The sequence below is a fragment of the Alnus glutinosa genome, chromosome 7 (assembly GCF_958979055.1).
Source record: "Alnus glutinosa chromosome 7, dhAlnGlut1.1, whole genome shotgun sequence".
NCBI classification, from domain to species: domain Eukaryota; kingdom Viridiplantae; phylum Streptophyta; class Magnoliopsida; order Fagales; family Betulaceae; genus Alnus; species Alnus glutinosa.
Window position 1 is genome coordinate 24,193,163 of NC_084892.1, and position 27,769 is coordinate 24,220,931.

General features: G+C 41.8%; 3 protein-coding genes across 3 annotated transcripts; 1 reads left to right on the forward strand and 2 right to left on the reverse strand.

The window, feature by feature from the left end:
* Nucleotides 1–321: 321 nt before the first annotated feature.
* Nucleotides 322–2,874, reverse strand: LOC133872343 (uncharacterized). The gene is made up of 2 exons (XM_062309833.1): nucleotides 2,663–2,874; nucleotides 322–2,241 (listed from the first exon to the last, which is right to left on the reverse strand). Exon 2 carries the CDS (start codon nucleotides 2,090–2,092, stop codon nucleotides 584–586), a length of 1,509 nt encoding a protein of 502 aa, XP_062165817.1. The 5' UTR covers nucleotides 2,093–2,241; nucleotides 2,663–2,874; the 3' UTR covers nucleotides 322–583.
* Nucleotides 2,875–12,778: 9,904 nt separating this feature from the next.
* LOC133873354 (RING-H2 finger protein ATL51-like) lies at nucleotides 12,779–13,288 on the forward strand. Its single transcript, XM_062311071.1, has one exon. It carries the CDS (start codon nucleotides 12,779–12,781, stop codon nucleotides 13,286–13,288), a length of 510 nt encoding a protein of 169 aa, XP_062167055.1.
* An 11,467-nt stretch (nucleotides 13,289–24,755) lies between these two features.
* On the reverse strand, nucleotides 24,756–26,015 carry LOC133873356 (uncharacterized). The gene has a single exon (XM_062311072.1). It carries the CDS (start codon nucleotides 26,013–26,015, stop codon nucleotides 24,756–24,758), a length of 1,260 nt encoding a protein of 419 aa, XP_062167056.1.
* Between the last annotated feature and the right edge of the window lie 1,754 nt (nucleotides 26,016–27,769).

A 27,769-nucleotide genomic window follows, 5' to 3' on the forward strand; every position in this document is an offset into this window, starting at 1 on the left:
TTTTAAAAGTTTTATGCATTTGATAGAACACAAAAAAAAAAAAAAAAAAAAACATAAAAAAAGGTGCAGAGAATAATATTGATGTCAACACCTTACAATTATGTGATATCAGGAAATAACTAATACACAAAGTTCACCTTCTATATAATCCATTGAAATGGGAACCATCTCACACAAGCACATAATAAAATACCTTCTCTTATTTGAGGGTCTCATAAACTAGACAATACCGCCATTGCAACTTCATAAGCTATCAATAAAAAGAACCTCGAAAGTGAGAGACAGTTTACAGAAAAAAATTATCCAAGCCATGCAAGAAGGTAATTTAAGTGAAGATATAATAACTTCATAAATAACTAGAATCTGACTGTAAGTTGAAGAATCAAGAATCATTACAGTAAACAGCTGACCAGATTCATGGGCATAAATACCACAGCAGTTAGTGAGCAAAAATTACTAACAGGCAAATGTGAGATGATGCGCATTTCGTGTCATAGAATACACTGTATGGTACAAAAGTTAGTAAAACAATGCAGCACCATGGTATGGCAACAACCCTTACAATTCTAAATAAACGCTTATCTCAAGTCAACATAAGATCATTGCCTCCTAGGTGAGGGCGAAGGCAAACACGAACCTCATGTTCTTCAGGCCCCACACGAAGTTTTGGCACCATAATCTCAAGCACAGATCCTGGTCCATCATAATAAGCTTCTATGTTAGCATCTTCAGGAATTCGGGTTGAAAGCGGTATTTCTCTAACAAATTCCCCTGGCGGGCAGTGTTCAGAAGATGGATCTGTAAGCTTGAACGTCCTATCATGCCGCTTGATGAATGGCTTGCGAGATGTGCTCACACAAGATACCTTTATGATACCATGAGTGAGAGTATTTCTCCAAGAAACTTTCACCCTCTGAAGATCCACAAAGGGCAAGCTGATAATGATAAGATACCCTTCTTTATCCTCGTATATTGTTTTTGCAGCTGTAACAGGCCCATAGACATCTTTCATTACCCCACTAAAGTCATTCAACCAGTGCGGCTCATTAGGGTGAATTTCCATATCTGGAATTCGATCAGAGGGAGGATTGACAGCCAAGAAGCAATCATCATCATTCCCATGTGGGAAAAAGTCCTTCCTCCTCTTGCCGCTGACAGGTGATAGGTCCATTGCATCGCCATTAACATGGTTAGACGGTTGAGTTGACAAATTCAGGCCAGAACCATTAAGCAATTTCTTTGAGTGGGAATTGGAGGCATTCTTTATTGGAGGAGCTGGCCTCTCAAGCTCAAATTCTGTGTTGGGAAGGTTTCTCCATGAACTAAAATCACTTGCTTCTTGTGGGATTGAGAAGTTCAGGTCCCTGCCAGTGAGTTCCATCCATCTCTTCCGCTCTTCCTCATCAAGACCCATGAGACTGGGTGATGGAACAACCTCAACCCCATGCACACACTGGGGATTTGACAGACCCCTATAGTGCTTCCGTTGCATCCTGTGGGATCGGACGAAACCCTTATCGACGCTAAAGGGAAATGGACGCTCTCCTTGACGAGAATGCCCATTCATGTAACTCCTGAGCTGCATCTTACCCAATGCATTCTCGGGCCTCTCCTTGAAAACCCACATGTACATATTCTCCATGTCATGCTGAACCATGAAAACATCAAGCTTGAGATCAGATTTGTCAAACCCAGACACCCCATTGCTGTCCCGGATAATCTTGGCCTTCGATTTCTCATTCAATGCAGGCTTAAAGTAAAAGCTAAAGAAAACCCAAGCACCCCAAATGCTATCAACCCGCTTGGCACATTTCCTTCCAGCCTTGGGGACAGTAAGGAAACTCTCGGTCTCATAAACTTGTGGAGCAAGCCCAACCTCTAGAATATCACAGGGGTCGGAATTCCACGGCTGCGGAGGCGGGCTGCGCTCAGCTGACAAGGGTAAATTGATATCGGGCGGACGGGTAAGAATGATTTGTCGGTTCATCTCCAAATCCAAATCGTCGTGCGAGGAGGCACTGGAATCCATTGACAAGAGCGTAGATGGATGATGATTCTCCATTGAAAGGGCTGTGAGCAGAGAATCTCCCATATCTTAGCTCATCTCCTTGGTAAGGGGTTTTGTTGCTGGTGGGATTGAATATTTTGCCATCCCCAATACAAACAATTCAACAAAACAACCTCATAAAGACCTTCAATCAAATCAATCAATCCCCAGTATATCTCCCCTCCATCAAACCCCTAGATTTATCAATCAGATAAAAAATTCCTCACAAACCCACATCAATAATCAACAAAAGTATTCAACAAACCCACAAAAAAACAAAACAAAAACCAAAACAAACAATTTTTAGAGTATATAAGTACAAAAGGAAAAAAAAAAAAAAAAAGTTTTTCTCTTCAATCTCTACCTAGCCCAGGAAAGAGATTCAGAAAACGCTAAAGAGAGACTATATCCAACCCTACCCCGAGAAACTCCCGAAATCCCCCAAACACAGGTGGGAAACACTGAATCAAAACCATCAAATCCATAAAAACCTATGCCTTTTAATCTTCCTCACACATATACACACACACACACACACACACACACAATAAAAATAAAAAAGTAAGTTAAAATTCCAGAGACCCAAGAAGAAGATTGGGGATCTTCAAAGATTACCTTTTGGGATAAGCATCAGGGAATCGAGAGGAAGAGGGGGCTCCAGAAGCGACCATGATGCTCATCTCCACCATATCATCATCAACAACGACCATTTCCTTCCCTCTTGTTTTCTCTTTCTCTTTTTTTTTTTCTTCGGTCTTTTTTCCTTTTTTTTTTTTTTTTCTTCTCTCTTTTGTTTCCGTCAAAAGAAACAGAGAAGTGTGTAGGGTAAGAGTGGACTGTGAGAGGAAACGTAGCCGTCACTCACCGTCTCATTTTAAAGCCAGCTTTCGTTAGTAAAAGCCCGCACTAGATAGCACCACATATCTTCGCCGTTTCCTTACGGTGACGGTGCACGTGTGCGTGTGCCTTACGCGTGTGTGTTTTCTGAGGTCAATACTCGACAGGGATTGTGGTGTATGATAGCCGTTGAGTCTATCAACGGAGTTGACAGATTTTTATTTAGTCTTCTTCCCATCGTGTTTACGCTTCAACCTTTGGTCACATATCATGATTAGCATTAATTAATCCAAATATATGATAATCTAAGTATCCAATTCCAATGATTTTGTCAATATATTTATATATTTTTTTTGTTTAAAACGACTACTTGGTTATATAAAAATATGGGACCTTGCTTTGAGGGAGTTAAACTTATGTTTCTTTCAGGTTTGAAAAATATGATTTAGACTATATTAAATATATAAGACTATATAAGACAATCTTAATCATGCCCATTTAATTAAACGGGTCGAACACATCAACTCAAACCTACTAATTTCGTATCGAGTTTTCTGGTCGTATTTAAAAATTATTAGTCCTAAATGTTGCATGTCGAGTTTGAGTAGGACAATTCTAACCTGATGTATTTAATTAAACATGATAATTTTGTGTCGGGTTTGCGAGTCTTGTAATTAATTATATATATATATATATATATACTTTTGAGTTATGGATAGAAATTGTGATAATGTTTATGATAGGGAAGATAATTCACGGTTTGAAAAGTAAACCCGTTTATAAGTATAAGAGGCAAAGTCCGTGATAAAGTGTTGAGAAAAGGGTACACAACTCTTACGTGTCGTATTTCTAGTCAAAACTCCATTATACTTTGTAAAGGGAACTTGTCGATAATTCTCCTAAGTCTGAAAATGTGTGCTAATAATGTGAGACCAAAAAACCAAATACAAATTAAGTGGCTGCCTTTGAATTTTGATTAATCACTCAAACAAGTGATTGGACAGCTACCGAATTACTTTTTACACATCTCTCCCCTCTTTGGTGCTGCTTATGTGAAAAAGAAAAAAGAAAAAAAACTCTTGCATGCATGGTCTTTTAATTAAGGATAAGCTTTTATTTCTTTTCTTTTTCCTTTTTTTTTTTTTTTTAAAAAAAAAAAATTAGTCTATTTAATTGATATGAGTTTTAAATATATGTGTTTTTCACATTTTTAGAATAACGTGTCCTATTAAAGATGTAATAAGGATCATTTATGAAGTTTAGTAGGCTGTGCTCTTCATGGTTGTGTCATTTTTATTTTTTTTACCTTAACCAAAAAAGATTAGGAGGAATTTGATAAGGCGAGAAAATTTTAAGGGATAATTTCATTTAAGGGTATTGAATTATCGGTCTATTTAATTTAAGGGTATTGAACTTCAAAACGTCTTAAATTAGGGTGTTCAATTTTCCAAACGTTTTAATTACAGGTACTCTGTTAGGATTTGCTTTTAAATTCTGTCAAAATTTTCAAACTACCCTAATTTTTTTTAGAAAAAAGAAAAAGAAAAAAATTGCTAGGATTTAGGTGTTGGTCAGAATTTAACGGAATTTGCATAAATACCCATACTTGAATCTTTGATTATTATTATTTATTTATTTTAAATAACCATATGTTAAAATTTTCTATCAAATCTTATCAAAATTTCTTTTCCAAAATACCCGTGTTTATTTATTTATTTTTAAAAAAATATATATAAAATTTTTCAAAAATTCAGGCAAGGGTATTTTTGCAAATTTCTGACTAATACCTAAATCCTAGTAATCTTTTTTTTTTTCTTTTTTTTTTTAAAAAAAATGAGGGGTATTTTTAAAATTTTAACAAGATCTAACAGAAAATTCTAACGAATAATTGAAATTTAAAAAAATTGAAAGATTGATACCCTGAATTGATATTTTTTAAAGTTTGAGTATCTTTTTTCAAAAATAATAAAAAATTATAAATTATAAGTGATGTTCTCAAAAAAAAAATAAAAAAATAAAAATTATATCGAATCAAATGTCTTGTAAGTGATGGAGTTTTGACTTTTGATTTAAAAATCCTAAAATAGTTACTTGAAAACCTCATTTTCTAAAATTAATAGGTAACACTAAATTACCTTTTTTAAAAAAATAAATAAATAATAATAATAATAATAAAAAATCATTATCTTCATATTAGCTCTTGTTTATCAATGATATTGATACCGCAGTGCAACTTTGGCTGGCTTCAATTATGATAATGGCACTCCTGTGAAATCTCCGTCCCACGTGCAGCACATGAGAGACCGGCACGTTTTTTTTTTCGTTTCTTTAAGAGTATTCAAATTGCAATTGGTAACCTTTTGAATATTTTAAGATATTATTTTAGAAAAATGATTCTTTATCACCTAAATATACAACTTTTCACCACCTTGTCTATGTGGCAAGGTGGTCCCCTACTTTATTTTATTTTTTAAAAATAAAAATACTAGTAGGGGACCACCTTGCCACATAGACAAGGTGGTGAAAAGTTGTATATTTAGGTGGTAGGGAATCATTACTCATTATTTTATGGGCATAAATTTCTTACCAATTAAATTGTAGGATATTTTATAATCTAGCCTCTAAAAAATTGGCATATGTCTCCCTTAACATAAAAGATATACTTTTTTTTTTTTTTTTAATAGCATGTATTTTTCACATGTGTTTCTCATATGTTTAAGAGATACATAACACTTATAACACTTTTAGAGATTGGGTGAGAAGAATTTCTACAACGCCAACTTATAAGAAATTTATATCCTTATTTTATAAAGAGACTCGTATCCTAATTATATCTATTGGACTGACGTGATAATGCACATCAATAAAAAGCAATAGCAATGCTATATACTATGTACACATCTCATTAGGTTGATGTGACAATGTCCATTAGCTCTTAAATCAGTCATTGTTAAAAAATAAAATCTAAAGGTTGATGAGCACTGCCACATTAGTGCCGTAAGATGTGTGTGTAGTATATAACATTACTCTAAAAAAACGTATATCAATAAATCTTACTTTTTGTTTTCTACTTATTAACGAGAGAAATGCTAGAGCATTCAAAATGAACCCTCTATTTCTTGTTTTTCTTTCAAATTTTAACAAAATCCACAAAAATACACCATTTAACAAACTCTCTATTCAATGTTAAATTTAACTTTTGTGAAAGATGCTCTCCAAATGTAAAGAGTCCAAAAGTAAAAATAAGATTTTTTTAATTTTCTTTTTATCTTTCATACTTTCTCTTATTTACTCTCAACTAAAATAAATTTTTAATACAAAGAGCTAGTTCAAAAGTTGGTTTCATCAATAAAACAAAATATTTAGTTAAAGTAAAGAAATACTTAGAGAGTTTGATGTTTAGTTGTTTTAAAAAGTGTCTACCTAAATCAACTAAAGTAGATTTTTAGAGTTAAATTTTAAATTTTCTTTTGAAGAGTTCAATGTGAATGCTCTAACATACTATGCCCTAATCTCATTAGGCTGATGTGGCAGTGCCTATTAGCCTTTGAAAAATGTTATAGCTCTTTATGGTATTCTTCTGGGGTCTTTCTATATTAACATGACACCCTGTTTTTAATATAAAAAAAAAATAAAATTACAATTTGATTTTTCTTTCCTGTTTTTATTAAAAATAAAAATAAAAATAAAGATGTCATATTAACATAGAAAGACCTCAAAAGAAGTTCTAGCATTTTTCATCGGCCCTTAATTATTTTTTTAACAATAACTGATTGACACTGCTGCATTAGCCGAGCGATGTGGCATTACTCTATCAATAAATAAATCTTAGTTAATGCAATTATTGGAGCAACCATCCATTCATCCAACTGAGTATAAAGAAAAAATTTAGAATTCCACGAATTATGATTTGAAATGATTAATCTCATAATATAAAAGTATTAATTGGTTTGATTATTCAAATTTGTTTTTTCTTCCTAAATTTTCGGTTGGAGGTGCATTAAAGCTTAAAAGAAAAAAGTGTTTGTCCACCACTACCAGTCGAGAGAGAGTCCCTTTTGTTAGTGTTGGGTCGTATCACACAGAGGAACATCACTAGCAACTTCCGAACCCCATTTTCTGATGCCTCTCCTCCAATCAAAAGTGTGATTGCTTCTTTTTTTTTTTTAGGGTTAATGTTGATTGATAATTAGATATTAATATTTCAGCTTTTTTCTTGCTTGTTTTTTGTGCAATAAGAGAACAACGACTAGAACTAAGCCATGTGAGGAAGGTTGGTTCGTTTGGTTCATTTATCATCATATAAAACTTCCCCTTTTTTTAATTGTTTATTATTTATTAGTTTTGTCTATCTACTGCAATAATGTCTTCATGGACCATTAAGGCACTAAAGAAACCCTAAAAGATAACAATGACAATAGAGTTGCCTCTCATATCATAGAGAAATGATATTTTGCCATCTAAAGACATAACTATTGACATAATTATTGGCTTTTTTTTTTTAAAAAAAAAAAAAATCATAAAATTAAACCCCAAGATATCTACATGGTTTTGTGATTTTTTTTTGTTTAATAATAAAAACAGTCAATGATTATGTCATGGGTGACAACATATTAATTCATATATATATCATATGCCTCCCTCTCTACATGTGTCGTCCCTTTCGATGTTGTGTATTTTCAACTCCAATTTGGGGGAGGTCAATTATAATAATGATTTTTTATTCTGTTTGTCAAAGATATATCCTTTTTTTAGTTTCAATTTTTTCTAGGTTTATTTAGATTATTATGTAAGTAATGGACAAACAAACAAATATAAGTAAATTTATTGAGCAAATAGGACTTCTTCAATGAATTTATAAATACTTAAATACATAAAATAAGGTTTGATAATTAGTATAGAAAGAATTTGCATTATATCTTATCAGTTGATCAATAGAAATCGATATATATTATTGGTATATTGAGATTTGAATCTAGGATATATGTTCTCATATCGTATTAAATAACCATTTTTTTATTCTAAAAGTTTAAGTTTGAACAAATTCAAATTTTAATAATTTAATTAATATTTTAACAAACAAAAGAGTCTCTACAAAGAAAAAAAATAAATGAAAGGCTAAAATATTTTATTAGATAGCGGACAATTGATGGAAAAGTCCCAAGCTCTGTAATTATCCTACAATTGTAATAGATCAAACCTAGCTCATACATATGTTATGGAATGAAATAATAATTTCGTTAAAATATTAATTAAATAAATATTTTTTTTTCCCTGTTTAAGTTTTTGAGATAAATAGTAATTTGAACAAATTCCATAAAAGACTTTAAATTAAATTACTTCTCTCTCACAAAAAAATGAAAAGAATTGGGATTGTACTTAGGTTAATGAACACTTTCTTAATTGGCACTGATGAGTCATTGTTTATTAAGAGAGAAAAATTAAAAAGCAACAACAAATTAAACTTGACATGCCATTCATCCTCATTATTGAAAATTAAGGAGATGTCACATGTGTTTGAAATATATTTAATATATATATATATATATTTTTTTGAAGGGAAATATATTTAATATTGATAAATGATAAGGGGAGATGGAACTGGAACCCAACTTTAATTGTATATATAATTAATCAATCCACTTATATAGCAGACGAAATTGTTGGGGGTTTATTTATTTATATGGGAAAAGTGTAGAATAATAAGATCACCTTTTTTTGATAGTCACAGTTGCCTCAGATACCACCTATATATATATATATATATACTTATTATTATTATTATTATTATTATGAGTTTTCTTGAGGTTTTTCTGGGTTTGAAGCTTGTAGCTTCCTTCTCCTTTCAGATACGTACGAGGAGATAGGAAGAGGGCCACATGGCTCTACAATTATTTAAAGCCAGGCCTGGCTATCAGCCTGTCACTTTATCTGATTCATTTTAATTGGTTCATTTCTGGAAACAAACCAACTCCCTTGCTTGCCCAACAAGTTAGAATAATAATAATAATAATAATAATAATTATTGTTAGTGGTGCTGCTTATTGGGCCGGGCTACCTGAAGTCGGAGCTTTTAAATTGGGCTAAACTTTGTGTTAGGTGGGATTGGTCTCAATTATTGAGCACAACCCTTTTCTATTAACAATTTAATTTAGTGGAATAAACGGTTGTTTATATTGTGTTTGGAATTCCAATTTCGTATAAAAAAATACGATTTTAAATCAAATTGCAGAAAATAAATCGTTTGAAAATTATATTTTTAAAAGATTATGTTGCTTTTCTGCGTTTTTAAATTGCAGGCAAATGAATGTTTTTTAAAAATGCAGAATTTTAAAAGCTAACTTCCGATTTTAAATGACAAATTGTGATTTTGTAAAACAAACTAATCTTTTCTAAAATCATTTTTTCAAATCGCAAATTTTAAAATCGTACTTTTTGATATCGTAAACCCAAACGGACCATTAAAATAGTATAAAAAAAAGTAAAGATTTTAAATTCAAATCTTGTATTCGTCACTCATCTATATAACTCATTTCAGTTAAATATTCTACGTGTTGAACCTTCCTTAACGGCCTCCCACTAGCTCTATCTGTAAAGGCCAACGCTAGTCAATTTAGAGCTTATTTAGAATCGCTTAAAAAGTTTAATTTCACACTTTCACTTAATTAATTAATAAGTAAGCAATGTGAAATTTAACACCTATGAATATCTTTATAAACTACCCACTCTATGTGAGTTACTCTTCTCCCTAACGAATAATATATCAATGTGAAACATAACACTTACGAGCATCTTTATAAACTACTTAATTATTTCAATATATGTGAAAAATAATTTTTTTTTTTTGAAACGAGACAGAGAGAGGAGGCATAGAGTAGGATCGAGTTCGAACTGAGATATTATAAAGAAGGCCGTTAAGAAGATACGAACAGAAAAGAAAAAGGGTGGGTCGGGCTGGAATGATGAATAATGGGATATTTTGTTTTTATGGATTAAAAATAAGCCAATAATTGAAACGACTGTGTAGAGATATTGACAGAGATTGGTGGCATTTGGGATCCTACTCGTATCACTCGTCAAAAAGTGTGAGCTTTTCACATGGAAAAGCAACATCCATCTTAGTTGGTGGGAATCAAATCGATCTTGCATCACTCACATGCATTGCGTTGGGTTGGCTTTTGAGCATCCAAAAGAGCTTAATAATTAGTTGGGCTAATTCAAACCTTCCAATTAAGTAGTTATTTGATGCATCAATTGCCATACTGTGAAGTCTATTAATGAGGTTTTTGAATGTCTGCTCCAATAATAGATCTACTGTTTATAAAACTGTTCCCAGAATAAATTGAAATCCAAATTTTACTCTATAATAGCACTTTCTACTCTCTAGAATAACAAGAAAACACCCTCTAGCTAGTGAGTACACTTGTGAAGTGTCCCATATTGCTAAGATATAAGAAGAGTGAGAGGTTTATATAGCATTGTTGGGCCCAAGTCCATGAGCTTAAGCTTTTGGATTGTGTGGTGTCTCAACAATGCTATGTAATGGGCTCACTAAGAAGGACTTTCCTAAGGTATCTCTCCAACAATTGTGAACCGTTCGGACACTTCATTGAATTCTAGAGGGCGTCCTTTGTGCCAACACACTCTTTTGGATATGATCACAAGAGAAAAGCTATTGTCTTGTGTACACGTGTATGGATATGACCAAATTAAGGGTCATATTTATAGTGATTTTGAACAAATCTATCGATTTGAAATCATTTGATTCAATGGACACTTCATTGAATTCTAGAGGGCGTCCTTTGTGCCAACACACTCTTTTGGATATGATCACAAGAGAAAAGCTATTGTCTTGTGTACACGTGTATGGATATGACCAAATTAAGGGTCATATTTATAGTGATTTTGAACAAATCTATCAATTTGAAATCATTTGATTCAATGGACACAAACATTAACCACCAAATCTTACTTAATGGACACGCTAAATATATAGTATATTAATTCATTTCATTTGCTAGAAAACAATAAGGTTTTCATTAATTTCGCATCTAAAACAACTAGTTCGGTCGATTGAGACTGAGTGAGCTTAGTCTCAGTTGACTCGACCGATGATCTCCCTAATTGAACTACCTCTTTGAGACTCTTAGATTTTTCATTGAGACAGTGATCAATGCATCGTGCTCGGTCGACTGAGCCTTAATTCTTTGTCAAAGTCCGCTGGAATATGGAATGTACTTCAAAAGGTGTTCGAACGTACGCTCTATGAACATTCAAACATCGGACTCAAGATGAGATCCTTATTATAGGCTTAATTGGAAATTACAAGAGAGGGAGATTAGTCTTGCTTGGTGGATTCGGCGTTACGACCATATTCATGAGGATTTAGTCAAGATAATTAATATAGCATGAATTAAGTTTGTGTTAGTTTTATGTACCGCAAGAATATATGGAAAATAAATCGAAATATTTTTTATTTCTAGGTTAATTGTAATCAAATTGATCCTTATGTAATATTATATTTTTAATTTATTCTAACATATACAAAAATATTCTCATAGCATGTGTAAATTGGTATTGAGAAATAGGTAACTTCATTGATGGGATGTATTCTTTCATTTCTTTGCTTGATGCATCTATGTGTTAAAATATTAATTAAATAATAATTTAATAGAAGACACGGTAATTAATGAAAATTAATGTTAACCCATTAGGTGTTTTATTTTTTTATTTTTTTATACCATATTAGCAATGTAAGAAACAATACTTTGAGATAACACATGCATAAAATAAGTTATTTTGATTTGAAGAGTTTGAAAGTATAAGATGAATCATGATCATATATAGTGAAAAAGTAAGCCCAGATAGAAGTACTTATTATAATATATGGCTATGAGTAATTACTTATTATAATATAGAGCGGGTGGAACGCCCAAAAGAATTTATAAGAGCATTCACATTCGGTTCAGTAAATTTATTTTATATTTTAGTTTAAAAAAATATTTATTATTTATAAAAAAAAAACTTAGCTATCTACTTTTTCATAATACATATATCCAACTTTTAGTATTTTACTATTTTTTAAATATTTATTCTCAAAATTTTATTTATTCTTTGTTAAGAGGTGAGAAAATATTAATGTTAGCTTTGCCATGCATCTATCATGCACAGAAGCCGCGTTCATCGACCACCGCTACAACCAGCAGGCAGGGATATTGGACCCATGTATAGACCAAGGGCTCGGGGCCATGATCGACTCCCCTTAGTTTTCAAATTTTCTTTTAAAATTGTTTTAGCTAGTTAAATAAATAAGTATTTTTAGACTTAAAATTCAGGGTTAACCCTTACCAAAAATAGATTTGACCCCTCATTTATATTTTAATATCTCCCGTCTTGATCTCGTCCTTGATCACCGACCGATTATAAGATTCTTACCTCCGGAATGTAAAGCATGGATTAGATTCTCAACCGTCTCACATGGACTCACTTTCTCAATGCGTCTCCCTTTGGACTTGTCTTTTGGACTTTTTTTTCTTTTTTTTTTTACGATGAGTGAAAACGGCCTTTAGACTTGAACCTTTTTGAAGAAAAAAAGGGTTCAATTTGAGAGCTTCCCAATCAACTGGAGTAAACATTTTCTTCCTATAGCAAGCCGGCCGGCCGGTTGATATATATATATATAAAAAGAAAAAAGAAAAAGGCAGGGTTTTATTCCAAAATATGACCTAAGGGTCATTTTCCTTCTATTCAGTCGACCATTTCCGTGTCACCCACGTTTATAATGACAGTGATTTAGTGAGCCTAGCTTTGTTTTGTTAATGTGGCATGACCGTTAGCCACCTAGCTTTCATCGCCAAGAATATATTTAGTCTCCAATGCTGTAGCTGAGCAACAATGCGTTACAGCACTACTACTTTAATTTTCCTCATGGGTGGAGAAGATCACAGCCGGGGATTGAAATTTAGCCCAATTATGATTGGTCTTCTTGGGGTCATCGCCGGATCAATTGTGGTTATAATCTACCATTTAATCGCCGTCGGCTGGTGCAACCAAAGGCGTGCAACAATTCTCCCAAATAGACGCCAAGGCCCTGATCATCAGACCAACCAAGAAGCTGGGTCCAGTAGCATAAGCAATTCAATGGCGCAATTAATTCCAGTTATTCGATACTCCAAAGAGTCTGGGGGAGATACATGTGCCGTGTGCTTGTCTGAGTTCAATGAAGCCCAGGAAGTGCGCGTATTGCCCGAGTGCTTGCACTTGTTTCATGTCGCTTGTGTTGACAAGTGGCTCAACTCCCACTCTAGTTGCCCGCTTTGTCGTGCTGACACTATCCCTCCACTGAATCCAGGTGGAAACCCCAGCCTGGCGCCGGAGCTCCCCGTACAGGTTGCCGGATTCTGAAGCACAATCTACAATGATGGATGAATAGATTGGCTTTTCTTTTAAGTCTGATCATAGCTGGTGTTTAAAAGCTTGTACATATATGATCATTACTCGAGACAGTATGTAGGTATGTATATTAATATGCATGCATTTGAAAAATAGATACAGAAGTTTGGCATATTAATTTACTCAAATCAATTAGCATAGAAGCTTCAATGGTATATTAATTGTCTCTGTAATCTGTCCGGGAAAAGTCATAAGAAGGCACCGATGATCATAAGGGTTCAGAGATTCTGGTTTTGCTTACAATCTCGGTAATGAAATAAAAGTAGTTATAGACACGGTATCTGATGGTGATGGGGTCCAAATTTGAAAATACTATGGTCGATCGAAACAATTAGAAGTTAAATCTATGAGAGCATCACCCGACCTAATGATGCTTTATCAGGCACAACAGAAATTCTTTACAAGCTTGGCCTTGTCTGCCTGCATATCTATAATTCTAAGCCCCGGGTCACCTAGCCTAGCTAGGGCAATGTGCTTCACCAACCGGTGAAACCTAGCCCGTTCACCTACCCTTGGGGACCGAATGATCAGTCATCCCTGTGGAAATTGGGTTACCTAGCCTTCGGACGAATAATTTCAACCCAACGGAGAACGACGGGGGGTCTAAGAGAAAACCTTGATCTACTAGAAGATAGAAGGGACAGAGCCAGTTTACAGCTGGCGGCCTATCAACAGAGAGTACTGGCGAGGTACTACAACAACAAGGTTAGGCCGGCCAAGGGAGTTTAGCATAGGGGACATGGAGCTAAGGGAAATTACCACAGCCACTTTAAAGGCATCTGAAGGGAAGTTGAGGCCTAGCTGGGAAGGACCCTCCGGGTCATTGATCGATTGCAAGCAGCCGGGTACGTATCACCTGAAAATTTTGGAAGGGAAGAACCTACGTACCCCACCCATGGAATGCTGAACACATAAGAAAGTTCTTCCCTTAAGGCAATGTATTTCTCTAAATGACTTAAAAAAAATGCCTTTTGAATATTTATTAATTACCTATTTATTTTGCAGCAACACCAGCACAAAGACCTTGATCGATATACGCTCTCAAGGCATATCAAGACCTCGCTCGGTCACTTTAAACTGATGGGGCCCCTTAATCGGTCCTTTTTACCAACGGGGCCTCCAAGCATCATTAGACCTCACTTAGTCACTTCTATCGACGAGGCGCCTTGATTGGCCACTTATATCGACAAGGCCTCCAAGCATCTTAAGACCTCGCGCGCTTAGTCTCTTATGGGCGACCTCGATCAGTCACTTATATTGATGGAACCTCCAAGCATCCTAAGACCTCGCTCAATCACTTATACTGATGGGGCACCTCGATCAATCACTTGTACTTATAAGGCCTCCAAGCATCTTAAGACCTCGCTCAGTCATTTTTCTCAACGAGGCCTCCATGCATCCTAAGATCTCGATCAATGGGGCTCCTTGATCAGTTACTCATGCTGATAGGGAATCGAAGCATCCTAAGACCCTACTCAGTCACTCCAATCGACAGGGCAACTGGATCGGTCACTTCTATAGATGGGGCCTCCAGGAATCCTAAGACCTTGATCAATCTTTATAATGATAGGGCACCTCAATTAATCACTTATGTTGATGCTAATTCCGGTCGGTGAAGCAAAAGCTTGCCCAGGTGGACTCGACCGACTGACCTGCAAAGACAAAGGACGCACAATGGGTTTCCCTAGCGGTCCTCCTTCGACGCCCAAATTAGATGAAGTATATTTAGAGAGATGGAGCGAGAGAGAGAGAGAGAGAGAGAGAGAGAGAGAGAGAGAGAGAGAGAGAGAGAGAGAGAGAGAGTTTAGAACTTGTATAAAAAAAAAACTCACTACCTGGGCCTCGCTATTTATAGGCTGCTGTCCTCAGGGTTAGGTAGGAATATTCCGGCTTTTAGGGCACAGTGACTCCCTGTGAATAAACAGAACCAAGGTACGCCCTTTGCAGTGATGGGCAGGTGGGTTCTTTAATGACAGAACGTGGGACTTCAATAAATCCCAGATCTTCAGGGATTCAGTCACCTAACCGTCCTCCTTCATTAGCATCGTTATTATTACCACTTGTCGGTTAATGGAGCATCCGACACCTCCTGCTCGGGCAACCTGGGTTTGGGCCTCACCCACTCGGGAAGAAGGCTTTTATCGGCAGCGCGGCACTCGACACCTCCCTCTCGGGAAGGTGATTTTATCAACAGTTACCCACCAAGTCTTTCGTTTCATGCCGTGAGACGAAAGAGTTAAGTTTAAGTTTTAAGTAAGTTTTTTTTTTTTTTTTTTTTAAAAAAAGAACGACCTCCTTTACCGACACCGAGAGGCTGAGCGCCCCGGCCTTGTTGGATTATGCCTGCCGAGGAAGGAGGGCGCGTCATTATTATTTTTGAATTTGAATTTCAAACGTTTGCCACCACGCCGTCAGCATTTAAAGCGCCTGACGCGTCGAATGTCGCGCCCGGAATGGTAATTATTGGTGTCGCCTCGAAATCCAAACGAGATCTATTAACCGAGTCGATTGGATTTCCGGTAGTGGGAACTGTTTCCCCCTCCCTGGTCCGCTTGGGCTCCTGGTTGCTGGCACCGGCAATCCCCGGTCACAGTGAGCCCTATAAAAAGCCTTTCCCTCTCCTTCACTTCTCACTTCACTTGTTGCTTCTATTTTTCGCCTTTCTCTTCCCCTTTGTGCTCCTCGCGTCCTCTTACCGGTGCACCCAACACCTTTCCAATATGCCTCGCAAGAGCAAAGCTAGCACCCTATCGGTGCCTACCAGTGCGGCCGCCGAGAACGTAACTGGGCAACACGAAGAGGTCGCTCCCGAGGACCTCCCCGCAGTGCTCATCCCTCTTGAGAACCGTCATGTCTCCCTCTTCTCCGTGCAGAGTGAATGGATCTTGCGTACGAACTACGACATCGGCAACTCGGTTCGTTTGCACTTCCAGGATCCATCGACGTTAAGTATCACGGGCGGTGATATTACTCTCTTCGAAAGGATGTTCATGGCGGGGTTGAGGCTCCTGTTTCCCGACATTGCCCGAGAACTTCTGCTTCACCTGAAAGTCGCTCCGAGTCAGATTTTTCCGAACTCGTGGAGGTACCTCTTTGCGTTGTTCATACTTTGGAGGACCGTGGTCGGGTCTCGGATGTCGATCCTGCAATTTATGAATGTATACCGGCCGGGCATGGATGTCGAGGGGGTCGTAAAGCTGCGGACCCGCCAGGGTCCATCATTTATATTTCTGAAGCCCATCTATTCTAATAACAAAGACTGGGAAAAACAAGTTTTTCGGGTATCCGGCGAATGGGAATGCCCTCGGTCAATGAAAATCGCTGAGTCTCAGAGGATTAGTCGGGAATGGAGGGCTCTAGACGGTAATCTGGCGAACCCCCCCGAGATCTCCGATGCTGAGCAGGAGGAGGTTACCCGGATGATCGACTTTTGCAACTGGCACCACAAAGTGGAGAATGACTTTGACGTGATCGTCACCGCCAAGTCATTGAACGATCACTTGGGCTATAAGATTCCCGAGAATAAGGTCCCGCTGAATAGGGCCGGGAGGCCCAAGTCTACAAAGAGCAAGGCCCCTACGACGTCCATCCCATCAGCCGCTCAGAGGGGGACACCGCGAACTCGGGAACCCCCTTCGCGGGCCACCGGAGTTGAGGGCACCCGCGTGGCCGCACGTGCTGCCTCTTCCCCTCGGGAAAAAGGGACGCGCGAAACTCTCCAGGCTCGGGGGCGTGACACCGCCATTGTTGCTGACACCGAGACCCCCTTATTCCGAGAGGCTGGGGGGGTGGTGATAGAAATGGGCATACCGGATTCCCCTCCAGCGACGGGGGCCGACCCGGCAGGGGAATCGAATAAGGGCTATCGAGAGGAAGCACCGGATGCTGAGACCCAGAGGGATGCCACCTCACCAGAGGTTCCCGACCAGAGTTCCGACCCCGAGGTCCGTCAAACCACCCTCCCCGGTACAGCACGCCTTCGCAAGGGTGTCGGGACCAAGTGCAAGGCCGACAATCTACCGGAAGGCGGGGCCTCCAAGAGGCCCACGGTGGAGGAGGGGGATGACTTCTTACTCAACGAGATCTCCCTCGCGGCCCAAGACTTTGGTCTCCCAGAGTTTACATGGCGGGGTGAGCCCCTTTCTCCCCTAAGCCCGACAAGTGGGACTCGAGTGGGAAGTGAGCCCGCCCAAGAATCTCTGCTTACACCCGATTCTCATGCGTGCGGGGAAAAGATCGCCGAGGAGTTCGAGGTGATCTCTCCTGAAGCCAGAGCGGAAGACTTAACCTCGGGTGCCGAGGTCGATCCCCAAGCTGAGGGGCTCGAGCAACCCACGCCTTTAGACCCGAGTGCAAACGTTGCTGCGGACGGGCCTTCGGGAGAAACACCTGCCCCGAGCACTTCAGGGGTCGGGTTTGACTTTTTAGGCACCCGTCTGCTCAGCGACCCACTGGAGGCGTTGGCTTCCGTTCTTCCCGACGATCTTTTCCAAGACGTCGGGAGGACCACGCCTTTCAAGTTCGCTCAGGACATCATTGAGTCCCAAATAGCAGTACCTTCCTCTTGCTTTTTGTTGTTGTTTTTTTTTTTAGTGATAACTGTTCCCTTTTTTTCCCTGATCGTTTCTCACCTTTTTCTTCGATCCATGGTTCTCTTCGATCCGTCGCGGCCTCGTCTAACTTTGTGGAGCACATGCGAGCCAACCCTGACATAGAAACCGTTCTTCGTCCCGAGATCAGCCGACTTGAGCACACCGTGGTGTCTAAAGACGAGGTCATCGCCAGCCTGACCCAAGAGCTATTCGACCTGAAGGAGAGATATGGGGTGCTTCAGGCCAGGGCCAGAGTTCTCGAGGCTAGCCACGCCCGTGTTCCCAATTTTTCCCCCGAGACAGGGGGGGATGAGGTAGCTCCCAGCGCCGGTCGGGCGTCATCCCCGACTGAGCTGGTTAGTACCCGTCAAGAAGTGGAGCGCCTTTCCAGTGAACTGATCTCTCTGAGGGACGAGAAGTTAACCCTTGTTGCGGACCTTAACTCAGCGGTCCTTGCAAAGGAAGCCTTAGTCATCAAGAAAGATGCAGCCTTGGCCGAGAAGGAGGTGGCTTCGGCCGCAAAGAGCACCGCTTTTGCCGAGAGAGACGCAGCCCTAGCTCAAAGGTATGCGGCTCTCGTGGCAAAGAACACAGCTCTCGCGGAGAGAGACGCAGCCTTAGCCAACAAGAGTCGACTTCTGAGCGATAACGGCCGTATGTCGGCTAAGAAAGCGGAAGTATCAGAAGCTCTGGGGAAAGCCGTTTCCGAAAGAGAGCTTGCCGAGGCCGACAGGGACCAAGCCGTTATCGAGAGGGAATCCGCTCTCGAGAAACTGGAGGGGATAGAACATCGGTACCAACGGATTCGGAGGAAATACCGTCATTACAAGGCCAGAGTTAGGAGACTCACCGAGCAGTTGTCTTTCGTCCCTTGGATTCGGACTAAAGCCTGGGCATTCGGCTTTCACATTGGGTTCGAGAACTTCCGAGCTTTAGTTCTCCGCTCGGATTGACTACTAGTATCTTATGAGAGCGTGAGCTCTGTCTTCTTGTCACTTCCGAGCTCCTGTTATTCCAAGCTGACAGACCTCGGGATCGAGTATTTCCCCAACGTTGCAGACTAGAGCAAAGACGCTCCAAATCCGGAGGATGCCTCGGTCAGAGAATGCAGCCGGGATGATGATTCGGGAAACGACCATCCCGGCGGCGAGTAGACATTTGTTTTTTTGGCTTTGTATTATTTCCTTTTAAGCAAATTAAATTCATAGATTTCATTGCCTCCCTTTATTTTGAGATTGCTGAGAACAAAGAAGTTACTTTCCTTTATCTCTTCCTTTTTCTTTTTTTTTTGAGACTGCCGAGAACCGAGAAGTATCTTAGTGCCTGCTTCATTGCATTACCTGGGTTACTGGTTGATGCCGGTTCCTACCAGGGGTCTTACTACCCATCTTCCCCCCTAAAGAACTAAGGTAATAGTTGTTTTATTACCTTAGTTATTTTACACCGAGCTATGCCAAGTTACCCCCCTATCCGAGTGAGGGTAACCGAAAAGTTTTTAACTTACCCCCCTATCTGAGGGAGGATAAGAAAAAATTTTATGCCAAGTTACCCCCCTATCCGAGTGAGGGTAACCGAAAAGCTTTTAACTTACCCCTCTATCCGAGGGAGGATAAGAAAAAATTTTATGCCAAGTTACCCCTCTATACGAGTGAGGGTAACCGAAAAGCTTTTAAATTATCCCCCTATCCGAGGGAGGATAAGAAAAAATTTTATGCCAAGTTACCCCCTATCCGAGTGAGGGTAACTGAAAAGTTTTTAACTTACCCCCCTATCCGAGGGAGGATAAGAAAAAATTTTATGCCAAGTTACCCCCTATCCGAGTGAGGGTAATCAAAAAGCTTTTAACTTACCTCCCTATCCGAGGGAGGATAAGAAAAAATTTTATGCCAAGTTACCCCCTATCCGAGTGAGGGTAACCGAAAAGCTTTTAACTTACCCCCCTATCCGAGGGAGGAGAAGAAAAAATTTTATGCCAAGTTACCCCCCTATCCGAGTGAGGGTAACCGAAAAGCTTTTAACTTACCCCCTATCCGAGGGAGGATAAGAAAATTTTTTATACCAAGTTACCCCCCTATCCGAGTGAGGGTAACCGAAAAGCTTTTAACTTACCCCCCTATCCGAGGGAGGATAAGAAAAAATTTTATGCCAAATTACCCCCCTATCCGAGTGTAAGTAACCGAAAAGCTTTTAACTTACCCCTCTATCCGAGGGAGGATAAGAAAAAATTTTATACCAAGTTACCCCCCTATCCGAGTGAGGGTAACCGAAAAACTTTTAACTTACCCCCTATCCGAGGGAGGATAAGAAAAAATTTTATGCCAAGTTACCCCCTATCCGAGTGAGGGTAACCGAAAAGGTTTTAACTTACCCCCCTATCCGAGGGAGGATAAGAAAAAATTTTATGCCAAGTTACCCCCCTATCCGAGTGAGGGTAACTGAAAAGCTTTTAACTTACCCCCCTATCCGAGGGAGGATAAGAAAAATTTTTATGCCAAGTTACCCCCTATCCGAGTGAGGGTAACCGAAAAGTTTTTAACTTACCCCCCTATCCGAGGGAGGATAAGAAAATTTTTTATGCCAAGTTACCCCCTATCCGAGTGAGGGTAACCGAAAAGTTTTTAACTTACCCCCTATCCGAGGGAGGATAAGAAAAAATTTTATGCCAAGTTACCCCCTATCCGAATGAGGGTAACCGAAAAGCTTTTAACTTACCCCCCTATCCGAGGGAGGATAAGAAAAAATTTTATGCCAAGTTATCCCCCTATCCGAGTGAGGGTAACCGAAAAGCTTTTAACTTACCCCCCTATCCGAGGAAGGATAATAAAGAATTTTATGCCAAGGTAACCGAAAAGCTTTTAACTTACCCCCTTATCCGAGGGAGGATAATAAAAAATTTTATGCCAAGTTACCCCCTATCCGAGTGAGGGTAACCGAAAAGCTTTTAACTTACCCCCTATCCGAGGGAGGATAAGAAAAATTTTTATGCCAAGTTACCCCCCTATCCGAGTGAGGGTAACCGAAAAGCTTTTAACTTACCCCCTATCTGAGGGAGGATAAGAAAAAATTTTATGCCAAGTTACCCCCCTATCCGAGTGTGGGTAACCGAAAAGCTTTTAACTTACCCCCCTATCCGAGGGAGGATAAGAAAAAATTTTATGGCAAGTTACCCTCCTATTCGAGTTAGGGTAACTGAAAAGTTTTTAACTTACCCCCTATCCGAGGGAGGATAAGAAAAAATTTTATGCCAAGTTACCCCCTATCCGAGTGAGGGTAACCGAAAAGCTTTTAACTTACCCCCCTATCCGAGGGAGGATAAGAAAAAATTTTATGCCAAGTTTCCCCCTTATCCGAGTGAGAGTAACCGAAAAGCTTTTAACTTACCCCCTATCCGAGGGAGGATAAGAAAAAATTTTATGCCAAGTTACCCCCATATCCGAGTGAGGGTAACCGAAAAGCTTTTAACTTACCCCCTATCCGAGGGAGGATAAAAAAAAATTTTATTCGCACTTGATGTTTTGCAACTTCAGACATTCCATTCAAAACATTCGCGCTTACAAAAAGCAAAGAAAGGGAATTCAACTGGAATTACATGTAGTATTTCTTTAGGTATTCTGCATTCCATGCCCTTGGGACAGGCTTGCCTTCCCTGGACTCCAAGTGATAGGCTCCTATGCTGTGGCATTTGACTACTCGATACGGTCCCTCCCATTTGGCGTTGAACTTCCCTTCGATCGGATCCCTCGTCATTATGTTCAGCTTCCTCAGCACCCAATCCCCGACTTTGAACTTCCTAGGATCAACCGTCTTGTTGTAGTATCTGGCCAACCGAGCTCGATAAGCTTCGTGCACCGCCTGCGCGTTGTCCCTCCGCTCCTGCAATAAGTCCTGGCATGCGCTAATCCCTTTATCGTTCTGGGTCGGATCGTAGTGTTGGACTCTGTGGCTTGGGGACCCAATCTCCACCGGTATCACCGCTTCGGTTCCGTATGCCAGTGAGAATGGGGTTTCTCCGGTCGGGGTTCTAGCTGTGGTGGGATATGACCATAAAACTTCAGGGACATACTCAACCTATAGTCCCTTTCGTCGATCCAACTTCTTCTTCAATGTGGCCAGCAGGGTCTTGTTGGTAGCTTCCACCTGGCCATTCGACTTGGGGTACATAGGTGTCGAGTAATGGTTCCGGATGCCGAGTTTGGTGCACCAGCTATGGAACGGTTTTCCGTCGAACTGGGCACCATTATCCGACACGATGGAGTAAGGAATTCCGAATCGACAGATGACCGACCTTCAGAGAAAACTTATGACATTGTTGGCGGTGACGGTTGCTAGGGCTTCAGCTTCCACCCACTTTGTGAAGTAGTCCACAGCCACCACCAAAAATCTCTTTTTTCCCTTCCCACATGGCATTGGATCGACCAAGTCCACCCCCCACTTAGAGAACGGCCAAGGTGACAAGACAGACGTGAGTCTCTCGGGCGGGTTCTTCATTACCCAGGCAAACCGCTGACATTTATCACAACTCCAAACGAACTCCATCGAGTCCCGCGTCATTGTGGGCCAGTAATACCCGGCTCTCACCGCCTTGATGGCCAGCATTCTTCCCCCCGAGTGATTCCCACAAACTCCTTCTTGAATTTCCCTTAGCACATAGTTGGCCTCCGGAGCCGAGAGGCACTTCAGTAGAGGGTGTGAGTATCCCCTTCTATACAGCATGTCGTCCACCATCGTATAGCGTGCAGCCTGTAGTTTCACTTTATGGGCCTGTTCTTTATGACTGAGTAGCTCCCCGCTTCTTAAGTATCTAATTACATCCGAGGCCCATTCGGGTTCCGGTTCCGGTTCCCTCTCTCGGGCCGCCTACATCACACATTGACTCTTGCCAATCGATGGGTTGGGTTGAACCAGTACTTGCCGCTTTATTTTTGCAATTTCTTGGTCGGTCGCGGAACCAGCCCTAGCTAGCGCATCCGCTTGAACATTTTTTTCACGAGGGATCTTCGTGACAGTCATAGTCCTGAAACTAGATTGTAGGTCATGCACCTTTTCCAAGTATTTGGCCAGTCGGTCTCCTTGTGTGGCAAATTCTCCCGGATCTAGCCAACGACCACTTGTGAATCGCTCCGGATTTCGACATCGAGGGCCCCTACTTCCCGCGCAATTGCCAGGCCCGCCAGTACCGTTTCGTACTCTACCTCATTATTGGTCATGGCGAAGTCCAATTTGATGGCATACTGGAACTTCTGCTTCTGCGGGCTTACCAGTATCACTCCCACACCGCTTCGTTGGCACTGAGAGGAGCCATCCACGTAAACTATCCATAGTGGATGCTGCGTTGGGTCCCGGGGCTCCGGAGTATTGCAAAATTCAAGGAAGAAGTCGGCCAGTGCTTGACCCTTGATCGCCGTTCGCGGATGGAACTCAATGTCAAATTGCCCGAGTTCTACAGCCCAGTTGACCAGCCTACCCTACAGGTCCGGTTTCTGGAGGACCTTCTTTAAGGGGTACTTAGTTAGTACCCGGATGGCGTGCGCCTGGAAGTAAGGTCTCAATTTCCGGGCGGACACAATCAGAGCAAATGCCAACTTTTCTATCCTCGGGTATCTCTCTTCCGCTCCGTGGAGTGCTCTGCTTGTGAAGTACACCGGCCTCTGTATACCCTTCTCTTCCCAGACGAGAGCTGAAGAGACCGCCAAGGATGATACAACCAAGTACATATAGAGGACCTCTCCTTCCACTGGTCGACTCAAAAGATGAGGGTTCATCAAATACTCTTTTAGATTCCCAAAAGCCTCTTCGCACTTCGAATCCCACACGAATGCCTTCTTCAGGATTTTAAAGAAGGGGAGGCACTTGTCGGTAGACCTCGAAATGAATCGGTTCAAGGTTGCTATCCGTCCGGTCAGTTACTGTAATTGTTTCGTGGTCCTCGGCGGTTGCATTTCCAGCACCGCTCGGACTTTTTCGGGGTTCGCCTCTATGCTCCTTTGGGACACCAAATATCCCAAGAATTTACCGGACGAGACCCCGAAGGTGCACTTAGCCGGGTTTAACCTCATTCGATAACGCCTTATCGTATCGAACGTCTCCTTCAGATCGGAGACGTGATCCAGGGCCTCCGCACTTTTCACGAGCATGTCATCAACGTACACTTCCACATTCCGGCCCATTTGTTTCTCAAACATCCTGTTCACCAACCTCTGATATGTAGCGCCCGCGTTCTTCAGCCCGAACGGCATCACCTTGTAACAATACAGGCCCCGATCGGTAATGAAAGAGGTCTTCTCCTGATCTTCTTTCGCCATTTGTATTTGGTTGTACCCCGAGAATGCATCCATGAAACTCAGGAGTTGGTGCCCAGAAGTTGAATCGACAAGGAGGTCTATGCGGGGCAGTGGAAAGCTATCTTTTGGGCAGGCCCTGTTCAAGTCGGTGAAGTCCACGCACATTCTCCACTTGTCATTGGACTTCTTCACTAACACGACATTGGCGAGCCATTCGGGATAGTCAACGTCTCGGACGAACCCTGCTGCCAACAACTTCGAGACTTCATCGGCCACCACCTGGTTTCTCTCGGGAGCGAAAGTCCTTCTCTTCTGCCTCACGGGTTTAAAGCTGGGATCCGCGTTCAGCCTGTGCACGATAATCGAGGGGTCGATGCCGGGCATGTTTTCATGATTCCACACAAACACGTCTCTGTTACCTTTGAGGAACGAGACTATCTCCTCCTTTAGCCTCTCGGGAAGTTGGGAGCCAATTTTTACTCTCTCACCCAGACCTCCAACTTCGAACTCTTCCAAGTCCTCTATCGGTTCCAGGGACTGTAATTGCTATTTCTCCCTTTCCCCAGCATCTTCTGCGTGGCCGGCCTTCAAGGTAGTGATATAGCACATGCGGGCAGCCCTCTGGTCTCCCCTGACCACACCGACTTCTGAGCTAGTCGGGAATTTCATGCACAGATGGGGGGTTGAGGTTACGGCCCCCAAATCATTCAAGGCTAGCCTCCCCAGGATAACATTGTAAGCCGACCGCCCTTCCAGAACTAAGAATTTCACCATAACCGTTTTCTCCTGAGGGCTAGTTCCCGCCATAACCGGTAGGTCAATAGACCCGATCGGGAGGACCTGTTCTCCCGAAAAACCGACCAAGGGACCCTTCACCGGGACCAACTTCCCTTGACCTATGCTCATCAACTCGAAGGCTGACTTATATATTATGTCGGCGGAACTTCCGGTGTCGACAAGGACCCTGTGTATCTTATGATTGGCGATCGCTAAAGTCACCACTAGAGCGTCCGAGTGGGGGAGCGAGACCCCAACAAAATCTTCATTTGAGAAACCAATGAGTAAATCCTCATACTTCCTCATTTTCGACGGTCTCTGGACTGAGTATATTTCGAACTCCTTTAGGTGCCTCGCATATGCTTTACGCGCTGCACTTGAGTCTCCTCCACCTCCAAAACCGCCGGATATTGTATGAATTTCGCGGAGGTTTTCCCGACCAGGCAGCCGCGCTTGACTCCTGCTTCTCTCTCGCCTGTCCCGGTCGGCTGGTCGATTGTTAGGCTCCCTATCATGATCCCGGGGACGTTCCATCCTTTCCCTGGGCTCTTCCCGATATCTCTGTGACTGGTTCCTCCGTTCCTCGGGCTGGGGGTTTCGATCAAACCCAGGCGGACCCCGTTGACCTGCCAGGAAACAGACTAGCTTCCCGTTCCGGATAAACTTCTCGATTAAGGCCCGCAAGGACCTGCAATTCTCTGTGCTATGCCCCTTTGACTCAAGGAAAGCGCAATAGTGGTCAGCGGTCCTTGGGTGGGGAGTTCCCACTATCTCCGCAGGTTTCTCGTAAATGGGATCCACTTTAATCGCCTCTAGGACCTCTTCGATGGGCGAGTTGAGGGGGGTCCAGTTGTAATCCTGGAATTTCTTCTTGATCCCGGGCTCCGTTGCATCCTGCCTCCTGTGGAATTCTTTCTTTTTCTTCGGCTTGTCCCCCCTGATTAGAGGTTTGGGCGATTCCTTTCCCGAGCAACGCTCGAAGAGTCTCTTCTTGGTTGATAAACTCGTCTGCCCTCTCCATGAACTCATGAAGATAACGAGTCGGCTTCCGGGCGAGGTCAGCCATCAGCGGCCCATTTTCTGATCCCCTGATAAAGTGTCGAATGCACGAACTCTTCGGTGGGGCTCTCGGTGGTGAGCCTTGCTTGATTGAAGCGCTGGAGGAACTCCTTAAGGGACTCATCTCGCCCTTGTTGTATCGACATCAAAGTGCCTGCCGGCTTCCTTCTCACAACTCCCACCATGAATTGAGTTACGAACATTTTTCCGAATTCGTCAAAGTTCTGTATAGACTTCGGGGGAAGCCTTCTATACCAATCTCTGGCATTTCCCGACAAGGTCAGCGGGAAGGCGCAGCACGCCACCTCATCCGGGGTCCCCTACAATTCGAGGTGAGCGCATTAGTTGTCCAAGTGCTCAACCGGGTCCTCTTGCCCGGTGTAGGTCTTGATATCGGGGACTTTGAACTTCTCGGGGAGGCGGAATGAGGCCACCCGGTCAGCAAATGGGGAAGCCGACTTCTGGAGCAGATCTCCGGCTCTAGACATGCTCCCGTTATGCTGGTGCTGCGCCGTTTCCGTCAGCAGGTCACACCTCTGCTCCAGCTTCTCAATAATCTCCTTGAGCTTTTTGTCCATCCTTTTCGACGTCCTGTTCTTTCGGGGTTTTTGATCCACGACATTTTGGTTCTTCTTTCTTTCTCTCCGTCCTCCTCGATTGCTCGGTTGCATTTCTTCGTCCTGCTCTTCTCCCCCGACAGGCTGCGGGGTTGCCGAGTTCGAATCTTCCACATGGTGCCGCTGCAGTTCGGCATTCTTCTTTTCCAACTCATACATCTCCTTTTCCATCTGAGCTATCCTCTCATTAAGGATTTCCATTGTGGTAGACGGTCTTGCCCCCTCCGGGGCGCTCTTTCATGCGATCCCCCCACGGGCCCCTCAGCGCTTCCGACCTCGTAGTCACCATACCGGATGCACAGGTAAGCTTCGCAAGAGCAACGAGCGTTCCCACAGACGGCACCAAACTGTTGAAGCTAATTCCAGTCGGTGAAGCAGAAGCTCGCGCAGGTGGACTCGACCGACTGACCTGCAAAGACAAGGGACGCACAATGGGTTTCCCCAGCGGTCCTCCTCCGACGCCCAAATTAGATGAAGTATATTTAGAGAAAGGGAGCGAGAGAGAATTCAGAACTTGTATCCAAAAAAAACTCACTGCCTGGGCCTTGCTATTTATAGGCTGCTGTCCTCAGGGTTAGGTAGGAATATTTCGGCTTTTAGGGCACAGTGACTCCCTGTGCATAAACAGAACCAAGGTACGCCCTTTGCAGTGATGGGCAGGTGGGTTCTTTAATGACGGAACGTGGGACTTCAGTAAATCCCAGATCTTCAGGGATTCAGTCACCTAACCGTCCTCCTTCATTAGCATCGTTATTATTACCACTTGTCGGTTAATGGAGCATCGTCAACCTCCTGCTCGGGCAACCTGGGTCTGGGCCTCACCCACTCGGGAAGAAGGCTTTTATCGGCAACGCGGCACCCGACACCTCCCTCTCGGGAAGGTGATTTTATCAACAACTTATACCAACGGAGTGTCAAGGCATCCTAAGACCTCGCTCGGTCATTACACAGACAAGGTCACATAGCGCGGTTGCTAATCCTGACGGGACCTTGAAGAAATTGGCTTCATTAAGAGATTAGGGCACGAAGACTTCGATGGGTGCCCCTTCGACGGTGACCTTGGTTAGACAACCTAATTGATGGAGTACCTTGTCATCCATCCGAAGT